This window comes from Micromys minutus (genome assembly GCF_963924665.1).
Source record: "Micromys minutus genome assembly, chromosome: 6".
NCBI classification, from domain to species: domain Eukaryota; kingdom Metazoa; phylum Chordata; class Mammalia; order Rodentia; family Muridae; genus Micromys; species Micromys minutus.
Window position 1 is genome coordinate 71,882,373 of NC_137975.1, and position 24,325 is coordinate 71,906,697.

General features: G+C 38.8%; 1 protein-coding gene across 2 annotated transcripts in view; it reads left to right on the forward strand.

Moving 5' to 3' along the window:
* AOAH (acyloxyacyl hydrolase) overlaps positions 1–24,325 on the forward strand; it is a gene marked incomplete at both ends in the record, with an annotated part of 215,226 nt that overhangs the window by 25,963 nt on the left and 164,938 nt on the right. For both annotated transcript variants that reach the window (XM_080918374.1, XM_080918375.1), the window contains one exon: positions 23,233–23,299. In XM_080918374.1, the coding sequence (XP_080774500.1) occupies positions 23,233–23,299 (67 nt within the window). The remainder of the gene's footprint in view (positions 1–23,232; positions 23,300–24,325) is intronic.

Sequence of the window (24,325 nt, forward strand, 5' to 3'; positions counted from 1 at the left end):
TTCCTTATATTGAACCAGCCCTGCATTCCTGAGATGAACCCTACTGGATCATGGTGAATGATCTTTTTGATGTGCTCTTGGATTCAGTTTTTGAGAATTTTATTTAGTATTTTTGCATCAATATTCATAAGAGAAATTGGTCTGAAGTTTTCTTTCTTTGTGGGGTCTTTGTGATCATTGGGTATTTCAACTGATCATTTTTTAATTGAACTACCCTTGACCTGTTCCCTTATTATCTTTTTTTTTAAATTTTCCTATAGAACCTAGTTAGATTTGAAAAATCAGAATAACTTGTTCTTTTTCTTTACTTAACAGTTTTCAAAAGAGTACATTGGTTTTCTATTATGATCTCAGAGTAATCATTTTCTTTAAAATGCAATATGAAGTCATGATTTAAACATACCTTGAAGATTTCAGTAAATTGCAACCATTATCCTATTGAAGCACAAATAACCCCTTTCACTTACCAGAAGCTCAGAATCTCCTCTTCAACTTGACCATGAGCTTAAATAACCTTGAACAGCTTTCCTAGTACCTGGAAGAGCCAGGTATTCCAGCCTTGTCTGGAACATTCCTAAACTAAAATCAGTTGTTTTTCTGGGGTTTGTTTTTTTTTTTTTTTTTTTTTTTTTTTTTTTTTTTTTTTGGTATTGTTTTGTTTTTGTTATTGTAGTGTTTTGTATTTGTTTGTTTATTGCAAGTCCTATATTAAAACTAAAGCTGGGAACTTAGGGATATTAATCATACTGGATAGCCAATCTTTCTAGGCCTATTCTGTGGACAGAGATAAAAAACACATGTATACACACATATAAATACAACAAATACACACACACACACACACACACACACACACACACACACACACACATACATATACACCAAAACCTCCTTGGGATGCAATTTTTCTCCAAGAAACTCTTAATTAATCAAAAGCCTAGTGTGAGGCTGGAGAGATGGCTCAGCAGTTAGAAACACATGCTACTCTTGCCACAGACCCAGATTCGGCTCTCAGAATCCCTACCAGGCAGCTCACAACTGTCTATAACTCCAGTTTCAGGTGCTCCAAGGTCCTCTTCTGGCTTCCCTGAGCATCAGGCACACACGTGGTGCATATACATACATTCAGGCAAAACACTCATACACACACAATAAGAAGAGATAAATACTTTTGAAATAAAAAGCATATAAATGACTTAATGTCAGTCTAGTCTTCTCTTTCAGATCAGTTGCTATGCTTGCCAAGCATTTCAAATGCTTTTTGTTTTCTGTGAAAGTTAGCGATGTGAGCAGAGGAGTCTTCCGGTGTCCATGATTAAATGTTGAAGTTCTTTGGGCATGTAGTCGTTTCGACTATATGAATTTCCTTACTGAAGGAAAGGCTTTTTATTTTTTTTTATTTCCTTGGGTGGGTTTCTTCAGGCATTTCCTTTTATCTGTGTATTGATTCTTCATTGTCTGTCTGATATTTTACCTTCCTTTTGAATCCTTTCCCATCTCTGTGAATTGGTGTGTGTTTAGTACTAGGGTGGCATCCAGGACACCGTACACACTATCCAAATGCTGTCACAGCACTGGAACACCTTCCTTCAAGTCATATCACTAAATCTTTCTTTTTTCGTGTCTTTATTTCTCTGAAGACAATGTCTATTCTCTTTGTTCTGTGTTCGTTCTACTTTAAAATTAATTTCTTTTATAATTTCTATTTCTCCCTGATTTCTTTTATCCCTGATTGGAGATTTTCTAGCTTGGATTTCTCCCCTACTTTCATGTCTTATATCATCTTATTAATGGCATCTCTCATTTTGAACTCCTGTTTTAATCTCTTCTTTGGCATGATTTCTGGCATGTCTTTACTAACTGTAGGAATGTTATTTTTTCTTATAATAGCTTTGTATGGGAGTTGACCTAGATACATCTCTGTTGCTTAAATTTTGTGAAATTAGTCTTCGAAAGCTCTTAGCAAGTGTCAGAATAGTGTTTCCGGATGCTCAGAGCTCCATCTCTGTTGTTTGTTGCTGTTTCTGCATCTTTCTTCTGTCCAGTTTCACCGGGAGCTTCCCTCAACTCTATTTTTAAGCAGCTCAACAGTTTTCACTGATTGTGGGCCCTGCTCAGAAGGGATCTGAGGGTCCAGTTCCTAGAACTTATGGGTATCAGATGATTCTAACTCCCTAATCCTTCGGGCCTTATGTGCTGTGGCTAAATTCCTCCGGAGCTCAGTTGCCATCTTCTGGTTGGATCAATCTGCACCTGACACTTCCGGTCTCTCCTTGGGAGCATATTTAGATAGGTCATCTTTTATAACATTATGCTGTGTTCATGGGGGTTCCTAATTTTGTTTTAACTGTTTTCTATGTAAACTTCTAGCCAAGTACCTGTGTGTGTGTGTGTGTGTGTGTGTGTGTGTGTGTGTGTGTGTGCACACACGAGCGCGAACGCGCTTGAGCATCGGGAGTGGGGGGTGGCAGGGCTCCACTGCTTCCTTCATTGTCTTTTCAATATTCTCCCTTGAAGGTTTTAATCTTACATCAATAATTAGGCATAGCTTTGCAACATCCTGTTTTTACGCAGCATTATGCCTTTAAGATCAATACTCATTAGGACAGTCTCTCAATTGTTCTTACATTCATGTCTTTGATTTATACCACTATGATTGGACATTCAGACTCTGCCCAAAGTCTCACTTCTATAGTTTGGGAATGGTTTGAATGAATGTGTCTTGATTTCCAGTGTGTGGTGGCACATTACACTTCACAGCCAAATACAGGTGATATACCTGTGGGCATCACCCTGGGAAGTAATGATATTATGGAGAGAACTAGTACTGAAAAGTTGTTAGAGAAAAAGAACAGCTGCACTAGGCACACACCCGAGGTACCAGCTCTTTGGGAAGTTGTAGCCATAGAACCCATAAGTTAGTTCTAAAGCTTCTTGTGTACTACATTGAAACCCTGCTACAAAACAAAAAGCAAGTGGAAGCCAGTGAGGTGGTTCCATGGGTAAAGGAGCTTGCGGTACAAGCCTGACAACCTGACTGTATACTTAGAACCCACATGAGTCCCCTCATGTCATGCACCCACATGAACACACACATACCATGAACATCAACAATAATGACTCTTTAACAAGCAAGTTCTGGTCTCTATGTAGGTGTTGAGTCTCTCCTGCTGTGCCATGTTACAGAAAAATAGACAGAAATGAGCAGATAAGGCCACCCTGTCTTAAACTTCTCCCAAACAGAGATCTGGATAAAAATGTCTCTCCAAGAAGTAAACAGCACCAGGTGTTGGTTAGCATGACACATTCTGCATCTCTGGGTTGAAGAGAGATTGCTAGCATTTTTCTGAAGGAGGAACTCGCAGAGTCATAGTCATCACTAACCCCGCCTGCCCACTTGCTGTTTCCATTTAACAGGTCTCCGTGTGACTTGGAACCATTTGCACCCCACGTTTGATTTTTCTTTTTCTAGGTAAAGCTCTGTTGTCCAAAGGCAAGAGACTGGAAGCCTAGGGAACAGAAAGCCTGCCTGTCACAGGAGGAAGAAAAACAGACTACAGAGTTTGGGGGGTAGGGGTACCTTCTCAACAGGAGAAACTCCAGTGAATAAAAAAGGGAGTCATTTTGATCTTATTAGAAAATGTTGGACTTTTGGATGGAAACCAGGTACTCCTGTTCAGCTTAAACAGTCACACCACTTGATTGGCTTAAAGACAGGCTGGACGTTTTATTCTGATTTAGTAATTATAAAAACCTTCATAGAATAACTATGTGAATTATACAGAAAAATGAAGAGACTGTCTCTTAGCTAAATATTTCTCCTAGAAAACATAACAGTCCCTGCTCTTAGTGTCTCCTTGAGTCTAATACTGGTTTCTGCATGATAATCCAAATGTAGGAGAAACAGATGAAGATTACGCTATGCACATAAACAAACACTCATTTAAAAATAATTTCTAGGTTTTCTTTGTGCCTCTAAAGCTAAACATAAAATCCCTAGCCTTAGAGATCATAACATGAGAGGTACATTCTAGAAAATAATCTGCACAAATCACATTGCCCTTTCAGTGCCTGAAAAGACCAGTGTTTTTAAATCGTACAACATGTTTCTAACCTCAGATTGCACCTGAGTATTTACCTATGATTTGAATGGAAAAAAAGAAATGATAAAGGAAAAAGAAACATGATTGGGAATGAATTTCGGCACTAGATGAAAGAGAAAAGAATGTAACATGACTGTTTCTACGTATGGAGGAGAAAGTTTATTATAGATATGTGAGAGGGCCAGAGGCAGGGGCATCTGGAAGAAATCATAGTGGACATGACCAGACTGAGCTGTGCCAGTGGGGAAACAGGGAGGGGAGAGGAGAGGAGAGAACAAGGGAACCAGAGAAACATGGTTTGCAGCCATGAGGCCCAAAGGCACAGAGAGGGCAGGTAACAAGAATGGTTGGACCGAGCAGGGAAGATGAGACTTGCTGGAGGGTTAAGGATAGGGAGAAGGTTACGCCATCCAGGAGGTGCCCTGAGGGACTGAGGGATGCAGGGACAATCTGGAGGCCACATTCACTTTGACATGTTAAAAAGGCACCTCAGTCATTTGTCCCAGGTTTAACACCTAACATGGTTCCCTTTAGAATAATCTCAGAATCATAAATGGGGAACTAGTTATGGAATCTCTGTGGCCAGCAGTCAATAGAATCTCACCTTCTGAATATCATACCAGAACTTCACTTCCCTGGTCTCTCATTCAAAAATTCTAGCTCCATTAAATATGGTAGGTAAGAACTTATGTAGTCTTAAAAGGAGAAAAATAGCACATGCATCTTGGAATATGCAGCCAAAGAGGGTTGGTCTTTGTGTGTACCCAATAACAGTGTTGAACAGTACCTGTTCTGCCTGTGGTAATGAAGGAATTTAAATGTCCTTAACATATTGAAATGTACATTACAAATAACATTGACCTTCAGACTCTTTGGAAAGGTCTTTACAAAAGGAAGTCTTTAACTTCAGCCAACTGTTGACTACTCCTGTGACCATGGCTCTCTCACCCTTGGTGTTTTTGCTTATAGGATGAGGGTAAAGATGAGTCTGAATAGCTGAATAGCAAGGCAGTGACAGCCAACATGAACTGGGCTCAAAGATGGTAAGAGGTTTCATTTGCAAATATACATGTGCTTCCTAGAGCATGAGGACTTCCCGGTGATCCTTTGAAAGATCTTCTTTAACTTGAAATGACCTTTTTTTTTCCTATTATTGATGTGTTCTTCCAAGTCTTCATTCTCTAGCTCTAAAGAAATATTTTCATTTCCTCTAGCTCACAGCTATGATCCAATAGTAAAGGTTCTGCTGGGAATCTATCTTGAGAGATAGTAATGTAGCTCAGTGATAGAAAAAATTGCCTCACATGCACAAGGCCCTGGGCTTGGGTCCCAATAATACACACACACACACACACACACACACACACACACACACACACGCCTTCCACTCTCTGGTAGTACTAAAAACAGAACAATACAAGCTGAAATGGGCAGAAATATATTTGTCTCAGTGTATATAGAGGTCCCGAGTCCACGTGGGTGAGCCTAGTGTCACACTTCCTGCTGTGCCATAACTTCTTGACACAGGAACTTCAGGGACAGATTAGAGCCACGGTTGATCCCTATCAAAATTCCCATGCAATCACCCACAAGTCATGGGGCAGCAGTGACAGTTGGGGTACCATCTAATTGTAGTTTCCTCGGTAAATCTATCGCTTGCCCAGGGTTTTACATGTTTCTGTTCTTTATTCTCTCATGCTGAGCTGCTAATTTAGCTCTGGGAGCATCCTCTCTTTTCCCACTGCTCCAGGGGCCTCCTGAGTTAGCAGAATCACGGGATCCAGTTGAAGAAAGAGATTGCAGAGGCACCTGTGCCAAATGAGAAGCCTACAGCCATTGGCTTTGAGTGGAGCACCACAATCGTAGAAACACACTCGGCGCTTCTCATCAAACCACAGTGAGATGGGTTTTCTCTGCCTCTTAGCCAGTGGTGCAAGTTAATCAAAGAACACGCTAATGTCATTTTTAAAATTGCTCTGCTCCAGGCTAAGCAACTTCAACATTAGCATTACTCTAAGCGTTTCCAGGCCTGCCTCCCTCTTCACTCAATTAGGAACTTCTCTTAAAAACAATCCTTAAACCATATGATTCTACAGTAAAAACAACCAAACACCGTGGCACATTTTCTTTTCTCTTTCTTTCTTTCTTTCTTTCTTTCTTTCTTTCTTTCTTTCTTTCTTTCTTTCTTTCTTTTTGAGACAGGGTTTCTCTGTGTAACCCTGGGTGTTTTGGAATTAGCTATGCAGACCAGGCTGGGCTCAAGTTCATAGAGACTCATCGACCTCGGCCCCCTGAGCACATAGATTAAAGGTGTGTCCCGCCATCACTGTCATGGTCACATAGTCAGATAAAGAAGGCAAAGTCCATGGCAGGGGGAGGGGCACTTTACCCAAGTCTGAGGTCAGAGAGCTGGTGGTAGAATATACGTTTCTTGAGTTCAGTGACATCAGAACATCTAGACCCTCAAAAGAAACAGTATGGTAAATACAATGGATTTTTAACATTATATTGAGATAAAGTTCATATGTATTACAATTCATTGATTAAACCTGAAATCACAGTGGCTTTCTATATGTTCAGAGTTGTAATCCGTCACTAGGATTTCCGAACATTTTCATTACACCAGTGTCTTAGTTTATGTTCTATTGCTGTTAAGAGACACCATGATGAAAGCAACACTTATTAGAGACAATGTTAATTGGGGGCTTGCTTACAGTTTCAGAGGTTTAGTCCCACAGACACAGATGACACCAAAGCAGTAGCTATAAACTTTACATCCAGATCTGTAAGCAGGAGGGAGGGGGGAGGGAGGGAGGGAGGGAGGGAGGGAGGGAGGGAGAGAGAGAGAGAGAGAGAGAGAGAGAGAGAGAGAGAGAGAGAGAGAGAGAGAGAGAACTGAATCTGCCAAGCTTACCCTCATTGTCACACTTCCTGCCCTGTCTTTATTATTAAATTGTATTAAATATATTAAATACAGTTATTGTTAAATTGTATTAAAATCTAGAAACTTTCATCTCATTTATAGCCAGCTAACTTACTTCTTGATCACAGGTAAATTATTTATTAAACAAAGCTATCCTCTAAAATCAGCAAAACAAAGTGTGTTTTTTTATTAGTTTCCAAGTATATGGATTTTATGGTATGGCTAAATGTAGATCCTAGAAGGACTTGAGTATTGCCAAATCTCTATAAATAACACTTTTCATAGTATTAACAACAGCAAGGATAAGAGAATTTCATCTTTTCCAGACAAACATTACTATCAACCCCAGGAGCCATTCATATTCCTATAAAACCTTTTATTCTGAGTATTTTTAAAGCCATCTGATGTATTTCACTCACTTCAACAAGAGGGTGGAGCCAAGGAACTCTTCTTGCCCTTTTCTGGACTTTTAGGATTGTTTGGTTTTGGACCCAGGACAAGGAACTGTGGTGCACATTTTACATATCAAATCAGACCTGATCTCCAGGTCTTCCCAGCATCCCTCAGTCCCTACCTGGCATAACCTGCCCCCAGCCCTGAACTTTCTATCTCAGGGTTTGGGATGTCCTTATTCTAGAGATTTCTCCCTATATAATTCAAACAATTTGCTTTATTTTTGTTGTTCATTTTCTTCTTGTCCTCCTTCTCTTTCTCCTTCTTCTTTTCTCTCTGCATGTGTACCCTTTATTTCTTTCTCTAACCCCCCTTCCCATGGCAACTCTCCTTGACTCAATCCTTGGGGCCAATGAACTTGCCTGAGAGAAGCTTCCCAACAAACCTGCCTTTAATATAATCTAATCTGGCTTGAAACGGCTCATTTTACCAGAAGAGAAATAACCTACCATTGGTTATTGCCCTATACTGCTATTAGCTAGTTGAAACCTGTTGGGTTTCAGTACTAAAACCATCCTGTCAAGATGCTAAAGAGCCTGCATAGAAAGCCTTTCCTACTTTGATGAACAAAGAAGAATGGCTTGTCCTACATGGACATGGAAGGAACTTCATGGCTTTACCCCTGGATCAGAGCCAGTGGGATGTGGATCTCCATGGCTGCTGATGATTGCTGTGGGACTGGGGCTTGTTTGGTTAGTAATGTGCATATTTTCATGTTTCTCCTTCAGGGAATGCTCTCGCTGTTAGGGCTAATGACTCCATGATAATTAGGAACAACACCAGTCTGGGTGGTAAGAATGTGTCTACATTTCTTAGTGGTTTGACTATCAGGACAGCCCTTAAGGCTGTGGGAAAGAACTCTGAAAATACAAGTTAAAAGTATATAATTTCTTATCTATGTGAAATATAAGTATGCAATTATGAATTATATGAGGGGTTTCTCTGACCAAAATGAACAAAGGCAACTGCACTAATGAGCCAATCTGTGATAAAGATACAAAGACAGACAGATTTCTGAATCCAAGGTCAGCCTAGGACAGAGCAAATTTAGGACCACATAGGAAGAGCTTCTTATCTGTGCTTACAAAGGCAGGCAGATCTTTGAGTTCTTCTGCTACATTAAAAAAAAAAAAAAAAGTGTCAGCTGCAGCAGCCATCTTCCAGCAACTCACAAAAATGAAGAATACAAAGGAAAAGAGGAGGGGTACTCACTATATGTTCTCTAGGCCTTTTAGAAAACATGGAGTTATTCCTCTGGCCACATACATGTGAATCTACAAGAAGGGTGATATTGTAGACAGGAAGCCCCATAATAGTTAACACAGCAAAACGAGAAGAGTCTACAATATCACCCAGCATGCCATGGGCATCATTGTAAACAACCAAGTTAAGATAAAGATTCTGGCCAACAGGATCAATGTGTGCATTGAGACCATCAAGCACTCTGAAGAGCAGAGACAGCTTCCTGACACCGGTGAAGGAGAACGATCAAGATAAAGGAAGCCAAAAGGAAGGCTGTGTGGGTCCAGCTGAAACATCCACCTGCACCACCCAGTGTTGCAGTAAATATTAAAAAGATGCCTTAACCATTTATTGGACCCTGAGGTCTCACTCCTCGGATGCTGCTCTAGTGTGGAGCTGAGCCCATGGACTCTGTCATATGGCCTTCAAGCTGCCCTCTCCATGTGGTTCCCTTCCCAGGTGATTCACCCTGCCCATCCTGTCTCTTCTGTCCCGGTGGATAAGACTGTTCCGGCCTGTTCCTTTCCTCTACCACCTGGCACAAACATGACTCTAAAGCCCATTACCTTATCAAGCAGGTTTATATATTAAGTTCTCAATCCACAAACACGCTACACAATAAGCTTATAATCAAATGAACAAAGATACAAAATATCCTTTTATATGAGATAAAAAGACCCATAGAAACCCTTAAAATATTCATATCTACCTATCATCAATTAAGACCACCTGGATCTAGATCCTCCTTCTTCAGCTTCATCTTTATTCCTCCCAGAATCTCCTCCTCTTCCAGTTTCCTAACCTTTTCTCCACCAGCTTTCCACTGTCCAATCATGTATCACCTTAACATCAACCCACAACTCAGGGAAGCACAATTTATGAGGACTAACAGAAATGAGCTGAGATGTTGGAGTCCATTCCATATGAGTTTATGGCTTAATTTAAAAAAAGGAAAGAAAGAAAGAAAGAAAGAAAGAAAGAAAGAAAGAAAGAAAGAAAGAAAGAAAGAAAGAAGGGACCCAAACTGGAAAAATAATGTACTTGTCTTTTCTAAGAATCAAGGGGCTAGGGTCATAAGATGCTGATTTATGGATAAATAAAAGGGAACCTGGGGTGGATGATTAAATTAATATGTAAATAAAGATTGTTCTTTAGTCTGCAAGAGCTGAGCTATCCAGAGGGAACTGCTTAGAGAACTCTCTAGAGCAGAAAGCTGTCTCAGCCAGAGCTGTCTCAGCCAGAGAGCTGATCTATCTGGAAAGTCATCTCAAACTGAACAAAAGCTATCAGCTTATATCCTTGATGGTCTTCAAATCGTTCTTTCACTGATCCCAAGCAACCCTTCCTCAGGAACCTTTCCAAGCTGAGGCTGGTTCTTGATAGAAGAGACTTGTCACATAGACCTAGAGTCATTGAAGAAGCTTTCAAGCCCAGAATCTTCCCTTCTTCCAGGTACACAGAGAGAAATGACTTTACAAAAGGACCCTTGCAAACAGGGATCAGAAGGGCAGAGTAAATCCTCTGAAGGCAATGAAGAAGTATGTAGTTTGGCAGATAGATGAGAATTGATAAAGTTTGTGCTGCCAAAGAATTTCTGCTGTGAAAGGCAATTAATCAAACCTCTAAGGCTAATTAAATTAGCTGGACATTGCCTAGGGAGTGAAATCTCTGAAGAGTCCTGTAAAGGTTTGAGTAGATATGGCTCACATATTTAAATGTTTGGCCCATAGAGAGTGGCACTATTAGAAAGTGTGGTCTTGTTGGAGTAGGTGTCACCTTGTTAGAGTAAATATGTCACTATAGGGGTAGATTTTGAGGTTTTCTATACTTAAGATATGCCCAGTGTGACACACAGTCCCCTTCTGCTTCTGGATCAATATGTAGAACTCAGTTTTCCCAGAGTCTTAGCTGCCTATATACTACCATGCTTCCCAAGATGACGATAACCTCTGAAAGTGTAGGCCATACCCAATTAAATGCTTTTTTTGGTAAGAGTTGCCATGATCATGGTGTCTCTTCACAGCAATAAAACCCTAACCAAGGCAGTCCTTTGGGGAGGTCCTGACTCTGTTATGATGTACCTAGAAAATAAACAATTTTATTTGAATTAAAATGGCTTCACAGCAGCCACACTGATTTCAAGAAAAGTTTCCCATTTGCAGCCTTAGATTTGGGGAAATTATTTCTAGAATCCTTATATCAAGATGAACTCCTGTGTCCTGTTTACCTAAGACAGACAGTTGTAGACTTTTTCAACCCAAAAGAACCCATGGTTGTCTCCCTCCTCTATTTTCTTTCTGAATTTAAAATGTCAGTCCTGTTCTTGTGAATCAAACTCAGTTTCTGTCTGAACTGGTTAGATACCATAAACTTCAAGGCCATGCGCTCTTTCACAGCACTGACAAACCTTCAACATGGGCTCAATGCACAAAGAAAGATTTATGTATTTATTTATGTATTTATTTATTTATTTATTTATTTATTTATTTATTATTGGAGAATCACTTTCAAACACACTTTGAATGTTTAAAAAATCATTCAAACAAATAAGCTCAAAGCATGAATTCATGAAGGTTTAGAGTCTGAACGAGAACTTACCCATGATCCCCTGAGGCAGCAAACAAACAGCCTGGTTACTGGGTATTCCGTGGGTCATGAAGTTCTTCTGTGGATCCCACTAACTGAAGAAAATTTATAGAAAACATCTATAAAGGGGAAAATACTTTGTACCTGTTACATTAATAGCTTCCTTGGGCAATTATCTATGATAAACAATAAGGTAAAGCCAAATAAGTAATAATTCATGAATCAGAATTCAGCAGTAAAGCTAGTTTAGAGGTATTTGTCTAACAGCAGGATCTACCAGCACTTACTGAGAGTGGGAAGAAGCGAGGCAAAGAAACAATCCATTATTTAATTGGTCATAATCAGCTGATCAGTTTCTGCAGAGAAGTTACAGTTGTTTTGGAGATGGCATTAAACCATTAGGTCAGATTAAAGAACATTGCCAACTTAACACCATCAACCATTAACTCATTGATCCATCAACATGGTATGTGTTTCTGTTTATTTTGGTCATCTTTAACTTCTTTGGGTAAAATTCATTTCAAAGAATGTATTTGCATGGTTTAAGGAGAGGTAGCCTGGAACTCACTATGTAGCATAGATTGACCTCAAAATTCCTCTCGCTTCAGGCTTCCAAGTTCTGGAATTACTGGTGTGCGTTACACATCAAACTTTTTGCTTTATTGTTTGTTTGGTTTTTTTTCTTTGTCAATTTTTTTTATTTTGTCAAATTTATTTCTAAGTATTTAATTATTTTGATGCTATTATAAACAAAATAATTTTCTTAATTTCATTCTTATTTGCTCATTTCTATTTCACAGAAAAGCAATTAGTTTGGCATCATTGGGTTTTTTATTGTGCAATGCCATTAAGTTCACGTATTAGTTCTCATCCATTATTAATGGGTTCCTTAGAGTTTGCTAACTGCATGATAACATCATCTGTGTAATAGCTTGTTTTGATCTTTCTAATCTGGGTGTCTTTTTTTTTTTTTTTTTTTTTAGTTAACTAGTTATTGTGGTTAGTATTTCCACTGTAATGCTTATGGGGAAAGGGTTCTGGCTTTTGTCATTAAATATCATGTTAGTAGTTTTATAAATAGACTTTTTCAAATTAAAGGCTTTCCCTTTCATTATTTGTTGGGTTTTGATGCAGTTCTTTCACAGGGAGTGGGAGTTATCAAGCATATATACAGTGTTCTCTCAAATATTTTCATCTATTGATGATAATGTGAATTCTGTCCTTTATTGATATTGTGTGATATGACAGCTTATTTCAATTGTCACACCTTGCATTTTGGGGACAAATCTCACTTGGTCAATGGAAAATTTTTTCTACATTGTTGTATTTGATTTTATCATTTTGTTAAATATCTCTGGGCTTATATTTATAAGAGATGTGGGGCTATATTCTTGAAGGGATATATTTTGATAGTAGTCTCACAGAAGTTAAGAAATAGTCTGTACCCTTCCATTTTTAGAAGAGATGTGGTGAGTTAGACTTTACTAGTTGAACTTTCTTGTTATTTTAGTTTTCTTTGGAGATGTTTTAGATTACCTTTTTAGTCACTTTATGTGCTATATGTTTATTTATTCTCAAAACCAATTTGGCATTTTATGTATTTCTGAAGATACCTCCTTACTCCATCTAATTTTTTCTTTGCTGCTATATAACTTTCTCAGTTGAGGGTTCATCTTGTAAGATGATTCTAAAGTTTGAGGTTAAAAAACCAGTCATCACAGGGGGTAGTTTCTTACTGGACCTGTATATGTATTGTGTGTGTTCTTATACACTGATGACATTTAGCAGCTCCCATAAGAGTGAGTCTTCTTTTGCTCTGTACCAAATCAGTGAAGTTGAATTCCTCCCTCAAATAAACAACAAAAAGGAATATAAGCTGTGTTAATTTTTAACTCCAAAAGATATCTTTTTAAAAATAATTATTCAAATTTTTCATACAGTAAATTTTGATCATCATATATCTCCTTCCCTTACTCTTCCCAGATTCTTCCTACCTTTATAACCATGAAATTTCAAATTCATTCTAAAAACAATGAAAACAGAAAAAACAACTACAACAAAACAGAAATATCACAACAGAAAATTAAGACAAACTTAAAACAGAAAAGAAATAAATAAGATTTAAAAAAAAACAAAAACCCAAAAAACAAAAGGCATGCACACACACACATACACACAATATAAAGTCTAATTTGTATTGGCAAACTACTTTTGGGTACAAGATCTTTCCAATAGTTAAACTTCCCAGTAGAACTCCAGTGGAGAAAATGGACATTCCCTTTCCCAGCAGATATTAATTGCAAAAAGCTTCTTAGAGTTGGGACTTTGTTTCCACTTCTCCTTCTCTTTGCTGTGATTTTGTCTGTTCTGAATATGCCCAGGTCTTGCGTGCTCTCACAGTCTCTGGGAGTTCATAAGTTATTACTCCTGTTGTACCTGGAAGACATTGTTTCCATGGAGTCGCCCACCTCTGGTTTATACAATCTTTCTGCCTCCTCATAGAGCTCTGAGCTTTGAGGGCAGAAGTTTAATAAAGACATACCATTTAGGGTTGAGTTTTCCAAGGTCTCTCACTCCCTGCATATCAAGTTCTGAGTCTTTTTATTAGCTACCATGCAATGCAAAAAAAAACAAAAAACAAAAAACAAAAAACCTCTCTGATAAGCATTGGGTGATTCTCTACTCTGTGTATAGCAATATGTCACTAGGAGTCACTTTATTTCTATGTTTATTTAGCAGAAGAATAGTAATATTGGTTTGGCTCTAGGCTTGTGTTCTAAGTTGTGTTGGGCTCTTGGCCACTTTAGTAGTGTCATGTATGGGTTTTGTCTTATTTACTGTGCCTTAAATCCAATTTTAATAAGTATGTGATGACTACCATAACGTTTGTGCCACTATGTGACACCATTATTTTGTAGGACACAGAACTTTTAGCTAAGAGAAATTGTTTTCTTTTCTCCCTTTTCCTGCTCCCAAGTAGGGGTCAAAGTTCTACTTGGGGACCAGGTCAATTTCTCCATGTTTGATAACATAAGTAAATGATGTCTACACCAATAGGATCTTACCATCATCTTGGAAATAACCTGTGATATTTGGACGAGGGCTCTATGAGGCCCCTTTGGCTAACAACTCAACAAAATGTAACCCATTCCTGGCAGTGGAAAGTTTATTTGGTGGCATAAGCTATCTAGTTGGGGCATTGTCTCCCCCATTAAATGGTGATTTCATTTATGTTCTTTTCAAGTATGTATATATTTTAGGAGGCTTCTACAGTATTGGCTTTTATACCACTTTAAAAAAACAACAACAAACAGACAAAAAAAGCCTGTCCTAGTGTTAGTCCCTCCCTCAATTTCCTTCTTTATTATGCCCTCCCATCCCTTTGCCATTTGGTTCTCCTATCTACTTTCCCCTTTACCTACCTATGACACTACTTTATTAGTCCTTCCTTGGAAGATTTTTCTGCTCCTTCCTGGTTCCCTATTAGCTACCTAGCCTCTGTAGGTATTGAAATTGAAATACTTATATTTAAAGTTTAAAAGTGACATCCACATATAAAATAAAGCATCTGCTATTTGGGTTTTCTTAGGGGACTTTAGGTTACATTACTCAAGATAATTGTTTCTAGCTCTATCCATGTATCTGAACATTTTATAATTTCGTTTTTCTTTATAACTGGATAACGTTTTCACTATCCATTCATCAGCTGATGAATATCTAGGCTATTTCAAACTTCTGGCTGGTAGGAGTAGAACTGCAATGAATGTGCAAGTATCTCTGCAGAAAGATGCAGAGTCTTGTAGGTGTACTGCCTAAGAGTGGTATAGCTGGATCTTGTGATACATCAATTTTCAGCTTTTTTAATAACCTCCACACTGATTTTCATAATGGATACACCCATTCACACTCCCACCAGCAATGAATAAATATTGCTCTATCCCTACATTCTCACCATTATGTACCATTATTTATTATGTTGTTCTTGGCCATTCTGACTGGGAGAAGATGAAATATCAAATAGTTTTAATATGTATTTTCTTGATGGCTAAGGATGTTCAATATTTTGTTTCTCAGTCATTGATGTTTTTCCTTATCTTTTCTTCTTCTTTCTTTTTGAGTACTCTGTTTACTTCTAAACCACATTTTAAAATTGGATTGTTTTCCTTTTTATTGAACATTTATCTATTTGCATTTCAAATGTTATCCTTTTTCCCAGTTTCCCCCCTGAAGACCTCCTATTCCATTCTCCCTCCCCACTGTTTCTATGAGGGTACTCTCCCACCCATACACGCACTCCAGCCTCCCTGTCCTGGCATTTCCCTACACTGGGACATTAAACCTTCACGGAACCAAGGGCATCTCCACCCATTGATGTCCGACAAGGCTGTCTTCTGCTATCTTCTCCATATGTGAATGAAGACGTGGGTCCCTCCATGTGTACTCTTTCTTTGGTATGTTAGTCCCCGGGAGCTCTGGGGTGTCTGGTTAGTTAATATTGTTGTTCTTCCTATGGGTTGCAAACACCTTTGGCTTCGTGAATCCTTTCTCTAAATCTTGGGGACACGGTGATCAGTTTAATGGTTGGCTGTAAGCATCCATCTCTGTATTGATCAGACTCTGGCAGAGCCTCTCAGGAGACAGCTATATCAGGCTCTTGTCAGCATGTACTTCTTAGCATCAGCAATAGTGTCTGGGTTTGGTAGCTGTTATGGGATAGATTCCAGGTGTGGCAGTTTCTGGATGGCCTTTCCTGTTATAGGGTTATTTAGATGGTTTACTTGGTCCTGGTTTAACTTTGGGATCTTGTATCTGTCTAGGAATTCGTCCATTTCCTCCAGACTTTCCAATTTTGTGGAGTATAAGTTTTTGTAGTAGGATCTGATGATTTCTTGAATTTCCTCAGTTTCAGTTGTTATGTCCCCACTTTCCTTTCTGATTTTGTTAATTTGGATACTCTCTCTTTGCCCTCTAGTTAGTCTGGCTAGGGGTTTATCAATCTTGTTGATTTTCTCAAAGAACCAACTATTGGTTTTGTTGATTTTTTCAATGGTTCTTTTTGTTTCTATTTGGTCTATTTCTGCCCTAATTTTGATTATTTCTTGCCGTCTACTCTTTTTGGGTCTATCTGCTTCCTTTTGTTCTAGGGCTTTTAGCTGTGCTGTCAGGTTGCTGATGTGAGCTCTCTCCATTTTCTTTTTGGAAGCACTTAGGGCTATGAGTTTTCCTCTCAATACTGCTTTCATTGCATCCCATAGGTTTGGGTATGTTGTGTTTTCGTTTTCGTTGAATTCTAGAAAATTCTTAATTTCTTTCTTTATTTCTTCTTTGACCCTGCTATCCTTTAACAGAGCGTTGTTTAGTTTCCATGTGTATGTGGGCTTTTTGTTGTCTTTGTTGTTGTTAAAGATCAGCCGTAGAACATGATGATCTGAGAGGATGCATGGGAGTATTTCAATCTTCTTATATCGATTGAGGCTCGCTCTGTGTCCAATTATGTGGTCAATTTTCGAGAAGGTGCCATGGGGTGGTGAGAAGAAGGTGTATTCTTTTCCTTTGGGATAGTATGTTCTGTATATATCTATTAATTCTAGTTGGTTCAAAGTCTCTTCTAGTTTTGCAGTGTCCTTGTTCAGTTTCTGTTTCCCTGATCTGTCCATTGGTAAGAGTGGGGTGTTAAAGTCTCCCACTATTATTGTGTGGGGTGAAATGTATTTTTTGAGCTTTAGTAGGGTTTTTTTTATGAATGTGGGTGATTTTTTATTTGTAGCATATATGTTAAGGATTGAGAGTTCCTCCTGACAGATTTCCCCGGTAATGAGTAAAAAGTGTCCTTCCTTATCTTTTTTGATAACTTTTGGTTGGAAATTTACTTTATTTGATATTAGAATAGCCACTCCAGCTTGCTTCTTGGAGCTGTTTGCTTGGAAGTTTTTTTCCCACCCTTTTACTCTGAGATAGTGTCTGTCTTTGTCTCTGAGATGAGTTTCCTGTATGCAGCAAAAGGCTGGATTTTGTTTATGTATCCAGTCTGATATAGCCTATGTCTCTTAATTGGGGAGTTGAGTCCATTTATGTTAATAGATATCAAGGAATAGTTGTTTCTGTTTCCTGCCATTATTGCTTTTTGGGTTGAGTTGTGTCTGTGTTTTTTTCTTCTTTTAGTTTTCTTGTTTAGGAGTTTTCTTGTTTTTACTAGGCTGTATTTTCCCTCCTTGTATTGGGTTTTCCACCTATAATTCATTGTAGTGCTGGGTTTGTGGTCAGATATTGTGTGAATTTTTATTTGTCTTGAAATATCTTTGTCTCTCCATCGATGGTGATTGATAGTTTTGCTGGGTATAGCAGCTTGGGCTGGCACTTGTGCTCTCTTAAGGAGTGAATGATGTCTGTCCAGGCTCTTCTAGCTTTCATAGTCTCTGTTGAGAAATCGGGTGTGAGTCTGATTGGTCTGCCTTTATATGTTACCTGACCTTTTTCCCTTACTGCTTTTAGTATTCTTTCTTTACTTTGGGCACTTGATGTTTTTACTATTATGTGTCGGGAGGTATTTCTTTTCTGGTTTAACCTATTTGGAGTTCTGAAGGCTTCTTTTATGCTCGTGGTCATCTCATTCTTGAGGGTAGGGAAGTTTTCTTCTATGATTTTGTTGAAGATATTTACTGTGCCTCTTAGTTGATACTCTTCTCCCTCTTCTATTCCTATTATCCTTAGGTTCGGTCTTCTCATTGTGTCTTGGATTTCCTGGACATTTTGGGTTAGGAGCTTTTTGTTTTTTGCATCTTCTCTGGCTGTTTTGTCTATGTTTGCAATGTTGTCTTCTGCCCCCGAGATTCTCTCTTCGATCTCTTGTAATCTGTTGGAAATGCTTGCTTCTGTGACTTTTGATTTCTTTTTTTGGTGTTCTGACTCTAGGGTTATCTCTTTTAGTGTTTTCTTTATTGTGTCAATCTCTGTTTTAATTTCCCTCTTCCATTCCTTTATTTCTTTGGTTCTGTTTTCCTCTAGTTCTTTGAGTTCTTTGAGTGTTTTTCTTGTTTCTTCTTTAAAAGCTTCTGAATCTTTTTGCTTTTCCTCCCTTTCTTGTTTAAGTATCTCTATCAGCATCTTGAGGTATGATTTCAGGTCTGTGTCTTCTTTTTCTGGAGTGTTTGGAGTTCCAATGTTTGCTGTTATGGGAGAGCTGGGCTCTGGTGTTGCTAGATTGTCTTGGTTCCCTTGGGATATACTCTTTCTCTTTCCTCTTGCCATTTTGTTGTCAGTGATATGTTCTTTCCTTTCCCTTGTCTCTGGTCTGTGTCCCTGGTTCTTTACTGGTTCAGGTGTCAGATGGGTCAAGCCCTGTTTTATGCCTCAGAGTCGTAGGGTGTGAGCAGAAGTTCCAACGTTCTGTTTCTGTTTGCTGGATCAGGCACGGCAGGGCAGGGCAAGGCAGGGGGTGCACTTTCCGTGTGTACTCCACAGAGATCTCTCTGCTCCCCTGCAGCCCAGATCTCCCACCCACCAGTTGCTCAGCTTCTACAAGCCTCCATTCCAGGTGGCAGATGGGCCAGGCTCTGCTCTGCGTGCTGAAGTCGCCTCCGGGCGGAAACAGAAGTTCTAATTTTCTGTTCCCAATTGCAGTTGCTCAGCCTCTATGAGCTGCCGATCCGGGTGGCAGGTAGGCCAGGCTCCGCTCTGCGTCTGGAAGTCGCCTCCGGGTGGAAACAGAAGTTCTAATTTTCTGTTCCCAATCGCAGTTGCTCAGCCTCTATGAGCCTCAGTTCCGGGTGGCAGGTAGGCCAGGCTCTGCTCTGCCACCATTTGTAAATCACCCAAATGACTATGTTTTCTCAAAGTTACTTAGCTTGGGTATGCTATAAAATTAAATTAGTCTTCAACTCCATCAGAAGTCTGACAATGGTCAAATATCTATAAACATAGGAAACCTAACATGGCTTGCAAAATTGAGACAGGTTGTAGAGACAAATCTTCACTACCAGTCCCCTAGTGAGTGGAGATTAGCAACATGTGAGAGCAAGTCTTCAGCCTCTGGCCCAGAATTAACTAACAGACCTTTGAAATACAGAAATCTTGAATGACTGATAATTCTGGCTTGGCAAAAATTATCAGTCAACTATCCTGCAATGTGTTCCGTTTTGAACAGAAATTTTATGAGGTCCCATTTGTCGATTTTTTATCTTAGCACATAAGCCATTGGCGTTCTTTTCAGGAAATTTCCCCCCATGTCTATGTGTTCAAGGCTTTTCCACACTTTTTCTACCATTAGTTTCAGTGTATCTGGTTTTATGTGGAGTTCCTTAATCCACTTGGACTTGAGCTTTGTACAAGGCGATAAAAATGGATCAATTTCCATTCTTCTACATGCTGACCTCCAGTTGAACTAGCACCATTTGTTTAAAATGCTGTCATTTTTCAACTGGATAGTTTTAGTTCCTTTGTCAAAAATCAAGTGATCATAGGTGTGGGTTCATTTCTGGGTCTTTAATTCTATCCCAGTTATCTACCTGCCTTTCTCTCTATCAACCTCATTGCTTTTCGCAAAATGGCCATTTTTAGTATATTAACACTGTCAATCCCTGAGCATGGGAGATTTTTCCATCTTCTGAGGTCTTCTTTGACTTCTTTCTTCAGATATCTGATGTTCTTGTCATATACATCTTTAATTTTCTTAATTAGAGTCACACCAAGGTATTATATATTATTTGTGACTAGCTATTTTTCCCTAATTTTTTCTCAGCCTATTTATCCTTTGAGTAGAGGAAAACTACAGAGCTATTAGAGTTAATTTTATATCCAGCCACTTTGCTGAAGTTGTTCATCATGTTTAGGAGTTCTCTGGTGGAATTTTGGGATCACTTAAGTATATTATCATATCATCTGCTAATAGTGATATTTTGACTCTTCCTTTCCAATTTGTATCCCTTTGACCTCCATTCATTCGCTAATTGCTCTGGATAGGAATCAAGCACTGTACTGAATAGGTAGGGAGAGAGTGGGCATCCTTGTCTAGTCCCTAATTTTAGTAGAATTGCTTCAAATTTTTCTCCATTTTTTGATGTTGGCTACTGGTGTGCTATATATCAATTTTATTATGTTTAGGTATGGACCTTGAATTACTGATCTTTCCAAGACTTTTAACAAGGTATGTTGGATTTTGTCAAATGCTTTTTCAGCATATAATGAGATGATCGTGTGTTTTGTTTTGGTTTTTTTTTTTTTTTGAGTTTGTTTATGTGGTGGATAATGTTGATGGATTTTTATATATTGAACCATCACCTGCATCCTTGGGATGAAGCGTTTTTGATCATGATGGATAATCATTTTGATGTGTGTGGTTGAATACAAGTGAGGGCAGGCACAAGGTGAGGCAAGACCTGTTATTGGGCAGTGAAAAAGTAAGGCTCACACAGCATTTAGGGAAGGGATAGTGTTGCATTAAATATTAAAAATAGATTGCTTATTCTTTATCAGCCCCACGGTCTCACTCCACGGGCACTGCTTCTACTATAGAGCCATGAGCAAAGACTGTCACTCAGTCTACAAGCTGTATTCTTCGAGTGATTCCCTTCCCAGGCTGTTTACTCTGCTCATCCTGGTGCTTCCGTCCAGGAATAACAACCCGATGTCTTCTTTCCTTCACAGCCCAGCACAAACATGGCTCTAATGCCGATAGATGTTTGTGGATTGAGAATTTAATATATAAAACTGTTTGATAAGATACTGGGCTTCAGACTCATGTTTGTGCCAGGTGATGGAGGAAAAAACACACACCGAGGCGGTCCACCCAGGACTGAAGCAACAGGGTGGGCGAAATGAACGATCTGGAAAGGGAACCATGTGGAGAATACAGCTTGGAGACCAAGTGACAGAGTGCATGTGCTCAGCAACACACTAGAGAACCTCTGCAGTGTGCGACCCCATGGATGATAGCAGCAGAATTGTTTCATTATTTATCACGATAGGAGAGAAGCCAAGAGAGGAGAGAAGAGAAGATGAAGGAGGAACAAAATGACCCATCTTCGTGTGGCTTCACATAGCCACAGTTATCTATGAAAATCTTGTGAGGGATGGATTATTATAGGAAAGTTTATCTTATCTAGGTGGGCAGATATTATCATATCAACTGGAATAGAGTTTATTGTGTGGATGTTTTGTGGAGTGAGAATTTACAGATACAAGTCTAATTGAAAAATTACAAGTTTTCAGAGTTTTGATTTTGTCAGGCTAGTGGGAACTGTAACAATGACTAGAGAGGGCAGTAAGTGAGTATGTGAGCAGAGTTCTCAGCAGAGAGTCACAAGAGGGCAGCTGCCACTAAGATGAAAATACCACACAGATGTCATATGGCTCTATGATGCTTGCAACCGTGAGGGCTGGTGGATCACTTTTTAATATTTACCACTTGGATTTGATTTGCGAGAAATTTATTGAGTATTGTTGCACCAATATCCCTGAGGGAAATTAGTCTCAAGTTCTCTTTCCTTGTAGGGCCTTTGTGTAGTTTAGGTATAAGGGTTATTGTGGCTTCAAATACGAATTTAGGTAGTGTTCTTTTTGTTTCTATCTTGAGGAATAGTTACAAGAGTATTGGTATTAGGTCTTCTTTGAAGGTCTGATAGAATTCTGCATTAAACCAATCTGGTACTTTTTTGGGGGTGGAGAGGGGATGCTTTTAATGACTTCTTCTATTTTTTAGGGGTTATGGGACTGTTTAGATGATTTATCTGATCCCGATTCCCCTTCAGTATCTGGTACCTGTCTGGAAAATTGCCCATTTTATCCAAATTTAACAGTTTTGTTGAATATAGATGTTTGTAGTAGGATCTGGTGGTGTTTGAATTTCATCAGTTTCTGTTATGTCTCCCTTTTCATTTCTGATTTTGTTAATTTGGTTACTGTTTCTGTTCCTTCTACTAATCTAGCTAAGGGTTTATTCATCATATTGATTTTCTCAGAGAACCAGCTCTTGGTTTTATTTATTCATTGTCTTTTTGTTTCTACTTGGTTGATTTCAGCCCTGAGTTTGATTGTTTTCTTCTGTCTACTCCTCCTGTTTATTTGCTTTTTATCTTCCCAGAGTTTTCAGGTGTGGTGTAAAGATTTTGTGTATGCTCTCTCCAGTTTCTTATTGGAGGCACTCATTGCTATGAGTTTTCAGTTTTTGTGAACAATTGTGTTGGACTTTTTGTTGAGGATTGTCTTGATTCTGTATATTGTTTTTGGTGAGATGGCCATTTTCACACTATTCATCCTCCCAACCCCAAGCAAAGAAAGTCTTTCCATCTTCTGGTGTATTCTTTAATTTCTTTCTTTACTGTGTAAAAGTTTTTATTGTATAAGTTTGGTATTCATCCACTTGCATGGCAACATTATCATAAGTTATTTCACGTTTTGGAAGCCGTTGGAAAAGATTTAAATCAAGGTCATTTCCTTGATTCTTTCTCAATAAGTTTGTCATTCAACAAAAGAAATCTTAGACAACATTTTATATTCCTTGCTATAAAATAAAATGTATAATTTCATAAGAAACTAATTTTTTTTCAAATCTCTACAGAAAAATAGTATTAATACAAATATCCTATAAACAGGGTTGCTTTTTATAGGTCTGAGTATTTTGCCTACATGCATGTCTGTGTACCAGTCGTATGCCTGGTGCACAAGGAGTCCAGAAGTGGGTATCTGATCCCCTGGATCTAGACCTACAGATGGATGTGAGTCACAACACAAATCCTCTGGAGCCATTGCTCCAAACTCCAGAAGTGATGCTTTAACAGCCATGGTAATTTTAAAATTATTGAACCCTTAAAGCTAATACTCAGTCATTATTAATCCTTTAGTTTTAGTTCTTTATAGGGGTAAACACTGACTCATGTTCTAAAATATGGTAATAAAATGTATTCTATTTACCATTTTTACTCTTCTTAGAAAAGCTGTTCTTGAGGACCTCCTGCTATTTCTTGGTTCAGACGTTTGGCTCAGACATCATAAAACTGTGAGTATGTTATATTGTCATATGTGAGTATAGTGTGGAAATCTGGCTCCATTTTTTTCCCAAACACCTTGAACACATGATTTACAGACAGTACCACAAACAAATACCCCATGCTATCCAGTGACTAAGTGGGTGGCTGACTCTGATTCTGAGCTCCCAGTACTTACACTTCTGTCTTCCAGCAGCTTTCAGCCCTTTGTCCTCCAGTGTCCCCAGCCTATTAGCCTCAGAGCCTCTGTGCCATCCTTCTCTGTTTGCTTGTTTTCTTTCTCATTCTTTTTCTTCTGCTTTGATCACTCTTTGCAACACTGGATGGGGATCATGTTCATATTCATGACAGCCTCTCAACAATAATCCATAATACCCGATTAGAAATCACAGTCTATACCCTAGTTCAGCCACTGGTCCAGGCCGTCCATATCCAAGCCAATTAAAATGGCCAAGCTAATAGTTTAAAAAAAGTAGAAATGGAGGTTTGTTCTATGTGGTCACATGGGAAGAAGAAAAAGTGATGGCAGTTACGTCCTCCAGTTCATCTTCTGTTCTGAAGAGAGACTAAGGTTTAAATAGAGGGCCAGTCATATGAACACCTAAGCCGAGCAAGGTATGCCCAGCTACTGACCCATCATTATCTGGGCTTCAGTTTTATTCTCTGAATCATTCTAACAAGTGGTGGAAACTATGAAATCGCCTTTCCAGGAAACAAGGTTTCCCTCTGGCTACATCCAGACCTCCAATGTTTTATTTTTCCTAGCGTGGGATTCCTGGAGAAATTCTCATTATTGGGATCCATTTTGAAAAATAGTCTGATATGGAAGTAAGATTGAGGGATACAAGCATCTGTTTAGAATATGTTCATTTCTGCCACGCTTACATCCATATATAGTTTTCTTATATTTGTGACTTAATTATTTAATCTGCCACAAACAAACTAGGACTGTGACAATCAACTGAGTCCAACCTTATAGACTCTTTCATCTTGCCTACGCCCAAAAATATCATCTTCAGCTTTCTGTTTGTCATTCT